The sequence below is a fragment of the Canis aureus genome, chromosome 16, assembly GCF_053574225.1.
Source record: "Canis aureus isolate CA01 chromosome 16, VMU_Caureus_v.1.0, whole genome shotgun sequence".
Lineage (NCBI taxonomy): Eukaryota > Metazoa > Chordata > Mammalia > Carnivora > Canidae > Canis > Canis aureus.
In genome coordinates, this window is record NC_135626.1 from 56,363,521 (window position 1) to 56,375,552 (window position 12,032).

Here is a 12,032-nt window from a genome sequence, read left to right on the forward strand (position 1 = left end):
GTCAGGACGCCGACGGGGCCATCATGGCGGCCGCGGCCGCCTCCCCCGCGCTCAAGCGGCTGGACCTGCGCGACCCCGGGGCGCTCTTCGAGACGCATGGAGCGGAGGAGATCCGCGGGCTGGAGCGCCAGGTTCGGGCCGAGATCGAGCACAAGAAGGAGGAGCTGCGGCAGATGGTGGGCGAGCGGTACCGCGACCTGATCGAGGCGGCCGACACCATCGGGCAGATGCGCCGCTGCGCCGAGGGGCTGGTGGACGCCGTGAAGGCCACGGACCAGTACTGCGCCCGCCTCCGCCTGCGCCTGGCGGGCCCGGCCGCGCCCCGGCCGCCGCGGGACCCGCAGGTCAGCCCCCGCCGGCCGCTCACCGCTCACCCGCCGCGCGCAGCTCCCGCCGGACTTCCGGGCCGCCCCCCCCCACCCCGCTCCCCGGGCTCCCCTGCAGCGCGGCCTGGGGGCGCCCCCCCCCCGCCCAGCGTCCCCGACTTCTCCCAACACGCTTCCCCCGGTGCGACGACGTCCCCTCCTGCAGCTCGGCCCCCCCCGCAGCCCCACCCCATTCCCGGGAACAACCTCCAGGATTCCAAATCCCGCTCTCCTCTGGGTGCAGCTGTCGGGTGTCACCAAGCCCCCCTTTTCTTTCACCAGCGGAACATGCTCATTTGGGGGCAACGAAGGGCGTCCTAGCCAAGTTATCCCGAGTGCTTTCTTTTTTTTTTTTTTTTCCCCTAATGATTAATTATACCTGGTGTGGAAGGATTCGGTCCCAAGTACATCCCAATACTGGAGCATCATTTTGCATTTTTGCGTTTCTAAAGACTGTTGACTTAGGTTTTTTTGTTGTTGTTGTTGTTTTTCCTAATGATTAATTAGACCTGGTGTGGAAGGATTCGGCCCTAAGTACATCCCAATACTGGAGCAGCATTTTGCATTATTTCTAAAGACTGTTGACTTAGGGAAGACCAAGTGGAAGGGTCCCTGGAGGCAGAAAGGTTTGGAAAGGTTTGGAATCCACTCTTAACCACCTGGGGGAAGAACTTGCAAAAGTACAATTTAGCTCTGGTTTGGGACTTTGTATTTTATCTTACTTTTTTTTAAAGATTTTTATTTATTCATAAGAGGCAGAGACACAGGCGGAGGGAGAAGCAGGCTCCACGCAGGGAGCCGGATGCGGGACTCCATCCCGGGACTCCAGGATCAAGCCCTGGGCTGAAGGTGGTGCTAAACGGCTGAGCCAACTGGGCTGCCCCGGTTTGGAACTTTTTAATACAACATGTGTTTTAGGGGAGAATCTGGGTCAGTAGGCAGGGCTCACACAACACGGTCAGTTTTTGCAACCAGAGACCTCCTCCATCCTGCTCTCCTGGAAGCTGTGCATTTTTACAGGCCTCCTCTTAGGTGGCCAGCCTCTCCTGTAACCTAGTCACGCTTCACAGTTTAGTTAAAAGCTAACTTGTGCTGTGCCTGACTTTTAAAAATGTGTTTTTCTATAGTTGTTTTATCTGATTTATTCTCAGGCAGACCCACAAAAATTTGAGTGCCCTCTGCTTTCAGGCACCAAGAAACAGAAGCCCCCTAGTTCCTGCTCTGAAGGAGCTTATAATCCAGTCAAGGAATTTAAGTCCGTGGCAATAATTCAGAGTAACAGTAGAAAGCATTTTAGGATAACGTGTAATTAATTCCAAAATAGGGATCCCTGGGTGGCGCAACGGTTTAGCGCCTGCCTTTGGCCCAGGGCGCGATCCTGGAGACCCAGGATCGAATCCCACGTCAGGCTCCCGGTGCATGGAGCCTGCTTCTCCATCTGCCTGTGTCTCTGCCTCTCTCTCTCTCTCTCACTGTGTGCCTATCATAAATAAATAAAAATAAATAAATAAATAAATAATTCCAAAATAATTATGTACATTTACCATAAGATTTCCAAAGGAAGTCACTTGAGGTTTGAGTCCTCCTTACTAGGGAGGGGCCTTCATGACATGAGATTTGGAATACATGTCTGGAGTATGAAAAGCAGCTATTCAATTTGATTAAAGCAGGAGTTTTCGACCTTGGTGCTTTTGACATTTGGGGCTGGATCATTCTTTGTCGTAGAGACTGTCCTGTGAGTTGCAGGATGTTTATAAGCATCCCTCTAGACCTCGACCCACCAGACACCAGTAGTATCAACCCCTTTTCCCCGTGCCGATAATCAGAAATGTCTCCAGATATTGCTCTAGGGGATGAAATTCTTCCCCTCTCCTACACATGAGAACAAATGGATTGAAGGGCCCCTGGAAGAAAGTACTGGACAGACAGGAAATTTGTGACCACCAGGCCAAGATACCAAACAGTGAGGAGCTTTTTAAAACTGAGCAAAGATATGATCTAAATGCCCCCCCCCTTTTTTTTTTATCTAAATGCCCTTTGAGGAAGGTTAATCTGAAGGCAAAGGGGAAAGGATAGATTGGAAGGGGTAGAGAATGTTTTTGGATTAATCTTAGTGTGAGGTGTTAAGGAATTGCATTAGACTCCTGGAAGTGGTAACAGAACCGTCGGAAGGATATGAATCTCCTTGGAACATGGGAGCAGAGTGGTGGTATGCCGAGGTACTTATGGAGGTCAGATGACTAAAATTTTTGGTAGGGAGATGAATTTAGTTTTGAACATACTGATGATGGAATGGCAGAGAAACTTAGCAGGGCAGCAGCAGAAAAGGCTCCACTGGGACTTGGGAGTGGCGAGGACTAAAAATGAGACGTGGTAGTGGTGGATGATAGAGAGTCCTGAAGTAGGAGGGTGGACTGCACCAGATGAAGAGTTGATGGACAAGTAATAAAGAAGTCCGTGATGCACTCAAAGAAGCAGAAGCAAATGTAGGGAGGCTGCACATCAGAACAGGGAAGGAGAAAGCTCACTTGAGTAGTGGTCCATAGGGCTCCGTGCTGTGGAGACATATCGAGAGTCGCTGATAACCAGACGGAGATGACCAGATGAAGTGTGTGTCTCCATGAGACTGAGCACAGGTGCACCCACTGGGAGCAAAATCCAGTGGGATTGTACAGCACTCCTGACTCCAGTAATTCTACTACACTAAACTTTGAGAGCTTGCCAAGTGGCATGGAATTGGGCTTAAGAAAAGCTTTGTACCTTACAGTACCCGCACATTTCTCCCCAAGCCTGCCAAATACTGGTCTTGCACTGGTCTGCTCTTCTTCCTTCATTCTGTGCCTTTCCCTGCAGCCACAGCAGCCGTCCCAGGAGAAGTTCTACAGCATGGCTGCCCAGATCAAGCTGCTCTTAGAAATTCCCGAGAAGATCTGGAGCTCGATGGAAGCCTCTCAATATCTTCACGCCACACAGCTCTACTTGCTTTGCTGCCACCTTCACAACCTGCTCCAGCTGGATTCTTCTACTTCCCGATATAGCCCTGTCCTCTCACGATTCCCTATACTCATCCGTCAGGTAGCAGCAGCCAGCCATTTCCGGTAAGTGGGTCCAGCATAAAGATCTGCTCTGAGGATGGCCACACTTCACCACAACTGGCTTATGGAATGTGTCTTCCATCTGGATGTACCAAGGTTCTTCTTCCCAAGATGTAAAAAATTCCCTGTTGACCTTTGTCATCATCTTTCTAGGTCAACTATTCTGCATGAAAGTAAGATGCTGCTCAAATGCCAAGCCGTGTCTGACCAAGCTGTAGCTGAGGCCCTGTGTGCTATAATGCTCTTAGAAGAGAGTTCTCCACGCCAAGCCCTAACAGACTTCCTATTGGCCAGAAAGGCAGCTATACAGAAACTTCTCAACCAGCCACATCATGGTGGGTTTGGCTTCTTTCCAAAATGTGATCCTTAAACAAGGGAATGGAGGAGGAGCTGAGGGAAACTGAAGCACCTAGAATGTACTCTGGTTCTGACTTTACTAAAGGAAGTTGTTTACAGGAGGATGGTTTCTTCTCATAGGTGCCAGCATCAAGGCCCAGATTTGCTCATTAGTGGAGCTGTTGGCCACCACTCTGAACCAAGCTCATGCTCTTTTCTACACTTTACCAGAAGGTCAGCTGCCAGATCCATCCCTGCCATGTGGCTTGCTCTTCTCAACTCTGGAGACCATCACAGGCCAGCATCCTACCGGTGAGCTTAGCCAAGCTTTTTTATTTTCAGGTTTTCCAACTGTTATTTACTGAGCACCTACCATCTGCCTGCTACTGAGCTGGGCTCTGGGAGTATAGCAGTGCACTGGACAAATTAGGACCCCTACCTTTGTGGAGGGCACAGTCTAGTGGTAGAGGCAAATACTAAACTCAGAAATATGCGCCTATCCATTGAGTAACAGTAGTGGCCACTACCATAAAGGCACAGTACAAACTGACTTAGGAGCATTCAAAGGAGGGACCTCACCAGTGATGCTTTCCCTGGAGAATATTTAAATCAAAACCCAAAAGTTTGGTTAAGAGTTAGGTGAAATGGGATGCCTGGGTGGCTCAGTAGTTAAGCATCTGCCTTTGGCCTGGGGCGTGATCCTGGAGTCTCAGGATTGAGTCCCGTGTCTGGCTTCCTGCATGGAGCCTGCTTCTCCCTCTGCAACTTTCATGAATAAATAAATAAAGTAAAAAAAAAAAAAAAAAAAAAAAGAAAGAAAGAGTTAGGTGAAGAAGGGAAGGAAGAGTTCCAGGCAAAGGGGATGGGACGTACAAGGGTCTTGAGGCAAGGAAGATGTTAATATATTTGAGGAACTAAAAGTAAGCAGGTGAGGCTAAGGGGGATTGGGTAGGGGGAAGAACTGCATGAGAAGAGATGTGGCCAGTCTGTTAGATGGGACCATATGATGCAGAGCTCTGTGGACCAGGCTAGGGAGTTTGGACTTTATCCAGACTACAATGGATAGCCTTCTAGGACCTTCCAGGCCTGTTCCTCCTTCTGTTATATGTTCCCATACTTTTATTTGATAGCATTTATCCTAGCTGGAATTAAATGCAGTTTGCTTTTATGTGGCAGTGGATCTCCACGGAGTCTGGAGTGGATGCTGAGAGCTCACTGGGAAGGCTGTCATCATGACTTAGGTGGCAGACGATGGGGACTAATTGGACAACTTGGACATCTGTTTAGCAGGGGATTTGGTGGATTGGCTGTGGAGAGTGTGGAAAGAGGATGTCCAAGTTTACTAGAAAATGAACTGGTTTGAAAGGGCTGACAAGGAGTTCACTCTTGAAAATATTGCTTTGGAGACGATTGAGCCCTTGGAACGGGAATGTGGAGTGGGCAGGTGACTGTGGTTCCAGAACAGAGGAGTAAGAGGGCTGGCTGGACACACATCTGTGCATAGGGCTATTGTGTCAAGCTGTGGGGATGGGTGATGTCATCAGGAAGGAGAGAGGATAACAGAGGACGCCAGGATTTCGGTCAGGCGGAGGCGACACAGCCAAAGGTAGAACGGAAACAAGGAGAATGTGGGGACAGCCACGTGGTCATTTTCAGAGAGAGTGTGTGTGTATTATGTAGTCTCTTCTTGGTGTTACTTTATCTTCCAACTAGGGTGCCTCTTCCTTATGCCCTGGCTTCCACTTAATGCTTCACCCCCTTTATGAAAGGTGAGTACGGGCTCATTTGTTGTGACTCTGAACAACAAGTACAAGGGACCTTAGAAAGACCCCTGTGTTTCAAGCTCTGGAGGGTTCACGCACAAAATACCATGCAGGGGCTTCCCCCGAGTCACCCCACAGATGCCTGTGTCCTTGGGAAGTCACCTCTGAAGAGCTACAACTCACCGATTAGGATGAGTGGTCTTCCATTGTTTCCTTAGCTGTTCCAGGTTGGAACAGCTGTTCCTTAGCTGTTGGTCAGAGGATGGTGAAGAAAGGGAAACTATCATCTTCTCTTTGTGACAATTTAAGTTCTGCTTTTACAGCCTGGAGAGCAGCGCGGCGCTTAGTAATACTTTCTCCCCCTGCCCCGCCCCATCCTCTCCCTCCCTGTCTTTCACCTTCTCAACTAATATGGTGCCCAGAGTTGGCAGGAAGCTGCCAGCACCCGGATGAGTGTACATCCTCTACTTTCCTTTTCCCCCTACCTCAGATGTCCAGTCTGACCTGCCTAGGAGAATACGAGATGATTTTTGGAAGTTGTCTCTCAGTCTTTTTTAATATGACATCCAAAGGATGGCCCCAATTACTTGTCACTTGGCCTTCTCTTAGGAAAGGGCGCTGGTGTTCTGCAAGAGGAGATGAAGCTCTGCAGCTGGTTCAAATACCTGCCAGCATCCATCGTCCAGTTCCAGCCAGCTCTCCGAACACTCGCGCAGCCCATCAGCCAGGAATACCTGAAAGACACCCTGCAGAAATGGATCCACATGTAAGTAGCCAGAACTTTCCTAAGGCTGGCAGGGACCACCCGTGTAGCCACACAAGGGCCAATGAGGCCACTGAGGAATGAGGGAGAGGCCTGATCTTCTGGATAATGCTCTGCCTGCTGCCTGCTGGGTCATGCTAGTCATTCCTTCAGCCACTGGTCACTGCCTTCATGGTGGGTAGCCCCCATTGTGGGAGAACCAAGAGGGAATTGCCTTTTAAATATAACCTACGGGATTTAAAATTCTATGTAAGTGTTTTGTCACTCCTAAACTTTTATTTAAAGCAGTGGGTTTTGAAGCCATTTTAGGAGACTCTAAACTTCCTTCCAGATAGTTCCTTCAGGGAGGTAAGGGTAGGGACCCCGCCCCCCAATCTAGGCAGAAATGCTGTGTTTATATATATTTATACAAACTGAGATGGGGCACCAGGGTGGCTCAGTGGCTGAGCGTCTACCTTCGGTTCAGGTCATGATCCCAAGGTCCTGGGATTAAGTCCCGCATCAGGCCCCCCTCAGGGAGCCTGCTTTTCCCTCTGCCTATGTCTCTGCCTCTCTATCTTTGATGAATAAATAAAATCTTTAAAAAAAAAAAAAAAAAAAAACTCTGAGAGAGATAAATGTTTATATTGGGACCCAGGTAAGAGTTTTTCATATGGAGTCCTACTGTTTTTCCTAATAAACATGTGAAAACCATAAATCTTAATAAGGCCTAAGAAAAATGATTTTTTTGCAGGTGTAATGAAGACATTAAAAATGGGATCACCAACCTGCTTTTGTATGTGAAGAGCATGAAAGGTCTTGCAGGTATCCGAGATGCTATGTGGGAATTACTTACCAATGAATCCACCAATCACAGCTGGGATGTGATATGTCAGCGGCTTCTAGAGAAGCCGCTCTTGTTCTGGGAGGATTTGATGCAGCAGCTGTTCCTTGACCGATTACAGGTGAGGAGATCACATAGTCCAGTTGTTTTCTGGCCAATCCTGGTATGATCTTTTGACTGGATGGACTTCTGTTCCTTCCTGAGTGTACTCTCTCAGCTCACAGACTCAGGGATGGCTTTTCGGGATAGCGAGCCATAGACATGAACAGAGATCCTGGCTCTGATGCAGAAAGAGACCAGGTCTCTGTCAGGTGGTCAGGAACGTGTCCCTGGCCATCAGTGATGACTCTGTTCTCTGTTGACACAACGTCAACTTCTTGAGCATGCTGCAGAACGTGCAGAGTGCTAGGGTGGACTGCCACTGGGTGCTGTTGCCTTGAGACTTCCTGACAGGAGTCGTGACTGGAATTCTTCTCTTGCTTTCTTTCAGACTCTGACAAAAGAAGGCTTTGACTCCATCTCCACTAGCTCCAAGGAACTCCTCATTTCAGCCCTGCAGGAGCTTGAGAACACCACCAGCAACTCCACTTCAAATAAGCACATCCACTTTGAGCACAACATGTCTCTCTTCCTCTGGTCCGAGAGCCCCCACGACCTGCCTCCTGATGCTGCCTGGGTTAGCGTAGCGCACCGGGGGCAGTTTGCCAGCAGTGGGCTCTCCATGAAAGCACAGGCCATTAGCCCTTGTGTCCAGAACTTCTGCTCTGCCCTCGATTCTAAACTGAAGGTGAAACTGGACGACCTCCTGGCTTACCTTCCCTCTGATGACTCACCCCTGCCCAAAGATGTCTTCCCCGGGCAGGCCAAGAGCTGTGCCTTTGACAGGTACGCAGATGCCGGGACCGTGCAGGAGATGCTGCAGACTCACTCCGTGGTGTGCATCAAGTACATCACAGACTGCATCCAGGCAGAGCTGCAAAGCATCGAACAGGTTGTGCAGGGGCAGCAGGATGTCCTCAACGGTGTCAAGTTGCACGCGGTCCTTTTCATGGCCAGACTCTGCCAGTCACTGGGAGAACTGTGTCCCCATCTGAAGCAGTGCATCTTGGGAAGGTCAGGGAGCTCTGAGAAAACAGCAAGGGATCCTAGGGCTCTGAAAAAACAGGGAAAGGGGAAAACTCGGGAAGTAATTCCTATGCAGGCCAAGTGGCAGGAAGTTAAGGAGCTCCTTCTCCAGCAGAGCGTGATGGGCTACCGCGTCTGGAGCTCAGCAGTTGTGAAGGTGAGGGACAGTACACGTGGTCTTCCCGAGCTCACAGGGCAGTCCCCGTTCTCTCTCCCTTCTGCCATGTTCCAGGCTGGCCAACCTCAGGGAGGTCTTTTCATAGTAAGAGAATAACAGTTCTTATTTCGTGCAATTACCTTCATTTTTCTGTGATAAGGAGATAGCACAAATGTAAAAATTTTTCCATTCAAAGGTTTAGCCTAGATCTATAGACAGAAACTCTGGGGTTTTGTCCTTCCACCAGATAAGAATGAAAGACCTCCCTGGACATGGGTCTAGCTTTCCTGCTCTTCCACCTGAATGGCATATTCCCTATGGTCTCCCCCGGTGCCTTCAGGGGTGGCCCTGACATTATAAGGTAGTGACAACAAAAGTCCCATTACTGACGTATGTCATTGGTCCAGGAAGATGACATTTCCACTTGCTACCCCGCACATGACCCACGCAGCAGAATCTTGGCTCAAGATTACTCAGGCAGTTTGAAACCCTCTATAAAGGAGCTAAGTGGTCTACTGGATATTTGCCTTTTATTACCAGGTTTTGGCTCACGGATTCACCCAGTCGTTACTTTTAGATGATGCTGGCTCAGTCCTGGCCACAGCCACCAGCTGGGATGAACTAGAAATTCAAGAGGAAGCGGAGTCTGGCAGCAGCGTCACATCCACAATCCGACTCCCTATACAGGTGAGCAGATGCACCCATCAGAGTGCCCAGGGGCTGGACCAGACCAGATAGCCCACTCTGCAGAGAGGAAAGAGGTGAGAAAATCAGCCAATACACAGCTTCTGAGGAAGAGCCAAAAGCCGAATTCATGATTTTCTACCATGGGGGCAGAGTAGACACAGGGCCAAGTAGGTAGTAGACTGTTCAAGAAGTCAGCTAGTGATTATTGCCTTGTGTAACCCAGCCTCTGCTCACTGGAGAGTTGCTCACCCCAAAGTGACAAAAGCATAGAGCACAGTGTCACCTGCCAGGTCACCCCCCAGCCACTGAACCAGTGATGGCAGTGGTCACTTCTGTTAATTGGACTGCTGTGGGGGGCTGCCTGGGGAGGTCCAGGTCCTGGTGCATGAGCCTAGTAAGGAGAAGTGGACCCACTTTTACGACGTCTCATTCAACTGGCACAAGTTGGTGACTCAACCTTCCTTTGTTCTTTTAGCCATCCTGGTACGTCCAGTCCTTCCTGTTTAGCCTTTGCCAGGAAATTAATCGGGTTGGAGGTCATGCTTTGCCAAAAGTGACACTGCAAGAGATGCTGAAAAGCTGTATGGTCCAAGTGGTGGCTGCCTATGAGAAACTTGCAGAAGAAAAACATGTGAAGGTAGGTGTTTGAATTTTTTCCCACTAAAAACAGAAAAACCTGAGGTTTTTTTCCCTTGGGTTTGGGCAGTTCCCATAGAGGATTCCAAGTGTCTATACTCAGTGCAGGCTAATCGGTAGTGGCTTCCCGCCCTGCGAGTTCATCCTGCCCCTTCTCAAGGATCGAGCAGGTCTGCACTAAAAGGCAGTTGAACGGGAAGGGGAGAAGGCCTGGTGTCCCACCCCAGCACTACCACGAGCATGCTGTGGCTTTGGGCATAACGTGAAGCTGTCTCAGTTTCTCCAGGGTCAGGTGTGGTCACTTGGAGAACTGCTTGGGCGGGGTGGGGGGTGGACCATGCCCAGTGCAGTGTGTGGCACACAGAGGCACTTACCTAAGGGAGCTCCTGCCTCCCAGCCCTCCACTCCCCTCACCCCTTTCCCAAAGTGTTCTGCCCTTGGATGTTCCTGTTTCATTAGTGACATCTTTAAGATGGGAACCAACTCTGGATTTGGGAAAGAATTAGAGGAAGTCTCCTCTCCTGAGCTGCTCAGAATGCCTCTCCTTCACTTGAGCTTTTTTCTTCTAAAAGGGCAGTCTGTAGCACCCGAGGCCTCTATTGTAAGGTTTTTTAGTTTGGTTTAAGACAAAGTTTTGAGTATAACCCAATCTTTTTGTCATTGTGACATCAAACCGCCCTTTATGAGTATACAAAGCTGCTGCTTCTGAAGCAACAAGCTGTAACTCAGAGCATAAAGTTGTTGATTTTGTTCCTGTTACAAGTCACCTCCCTTCAAGGGTGGGGATGGGAAATTCATTTACAGAAAGAAGGTGCCTTCCCGATGACCCAGAATCGGGCCCTGCAACTGCTTTATGATCTGCGTTATCTCAACATTGTTCTGACAGCCAGGACTGAGGAGGTGAAAAGTGGCCGCAGCAAACAGGACTCCAGGTATGCTCACCCCACCTAGGCTCTGCCCCGTGCTGCCTCCCCCAAGCACACACAGCCCCTCTTCCAGAAAGCCACAAAACAGCCTCTCCTTGTGTGTTAGTGGTTAGCTTTAACCAGGAAGTGCTCATATTACCAGCTTGATCAATAGTGGCCACCTGCTGGATAAATGCCATGGTGGAGTGTGGTAGGTGGAATCTCAATTCTCTCTCTTCTGAGTCAGCCTACCAACTCCCGGGTATAATTTGAGCCTCTGGCACTGTCCCTAACAACATGAGGAAGGAATGGACTTCACTCCGACATCTTAGCAGGCTAAAGCTCTTGATTACTTAAGCACGATGGGCAGTGACAAGTGGTACCAAGCCAGGAATTAAGAATAAATCCAAATACGGAGTTTCTTTAGCACTGAAATGCCGTAAGGTTGGTTTTTGACCTGAAAAGTGTGGAGACTAATCATAATCCTCTTTTCAGAATTGAGAAAGTGGCTGACTATCTGGAGGCACTCATTGACCCGTTTGACCTGGATGTTTTCACACCACACCTCAACAGCAACCTTAATCGCCTAGTGCAACGAACTTCTGTAAGTCACGTGAGAAACATGCTCAGTTTGTGTGCAGAGCTATAGGCTCCAGCACTTGGTAATCCTGGGGGCAGTGTCAGGAGCAGGGTGGGACATAAATAGCTCACCATAGTAGTAAGGGCTGAAAGAGGATTAGATAAAGTCTCACTGTAGAGGCAACCATGATCTCGCCCCTCTACAGTTGTAGATAAGGATTACTAAGGTTTTATCAAGGCCTCAGGGGAATAAAATAAAAGCGATGTGACTCAGATTCTGACCTGGGGGCAGTGAAAAAGGAAATTTTGAAGCATGAACACACTGCAAGCAACATTCCCCAAAAGGATGGTGAGAAATAAAAGTAGAGCTTGATTACTAGCAAGAGGAGTGATTTTCTCTTTTCGCTAGACAGGGACAAACCTAGCCTGTTACTGTCCCCCATTTCCTGTCTGTCAGGTCCTATTTGGATTGGTCACTGGGACAGAGAATCATTTCACTCCCAGGAGCTGCACATTCAACTCCCAAGAACCCCATAATATACTGCCCCTGGCGTCGAGTCAGATCAGGTAATGATTCCAAAATGCTTTTGCTGAGGCCTATCTGAAACTTCCTGTTCATGCCCCTGAAATTCTGCATCTTGTCTTGGAGGTTTGGACTTCTTCCACTGAGCATGACAAGTACCCGAAAGGCCAAATCAACCAGCAGAAGTATGGAAACAAAAGCCCAGGTTAGTGCAGAGAGCCGGGGGTTCACCCCCATCAATCCTATCCCCTTCTCCCGCCAAACCACCTGATTCA

The 12,032-nt window shown here is 49.3% G+C and overlaps 1 protein-coding gene across 1 annotated transcript in view; it reads left to right on the forward strand.

Annotated features, from left to right (window-relative positions):
* COG1 (component of oligomeric golgi complex 1) overlaps positions 1–12,032 on the forward strand; it is a 13,219-nt gene continuing 1,187 nt past the window's right edge. The window contains exons 1-13 of the mRNA XM_077854067.1: positions 1–344; positions 3,219–3,463; positions 3,614–3,795; positions 3,938–4,108; positions 6,169–6,325; positions 7,056–7,266; positions 7,636–8,427; positions 8,968–9,114; positions 9,590–9,751; positions 10,555–10,682; positions 11,151–11,259; positions 11,692–11,801; positions 11,884–11,962. Coding sequence (XP_077710193.1) covers positions 24–344; positions 3,219–3,463; positions 3,614–3,795; positions 3,938–4,108; positions 6,169–6,325; positions 7,056–7,266; positions 7,636–8,427; positions 8,968–9,114; positions 9,590–9,751; positions 10,555–10,682; positions 11,151–11,259; positions 11,692–11,801; positions 11,884–11,962 — 2,814 coding nt within the window. The 5' untranslated portion in view covers positions 1–23. The remainder of the gene's footprint in view (positions 345–3,218; positions 3,464–3,613; positions 3,796–3,937; positions 4,109–6,168; positions 6,326–7,055; positions 7,267–7,635; positions 8,428–8,967; positions 9,115–9,589; positions 9,752–10,554; positions 10,683–11,150; positions 11,260–11,691; positions 11,802–11,883; positions 11,963–12,032) is intronic.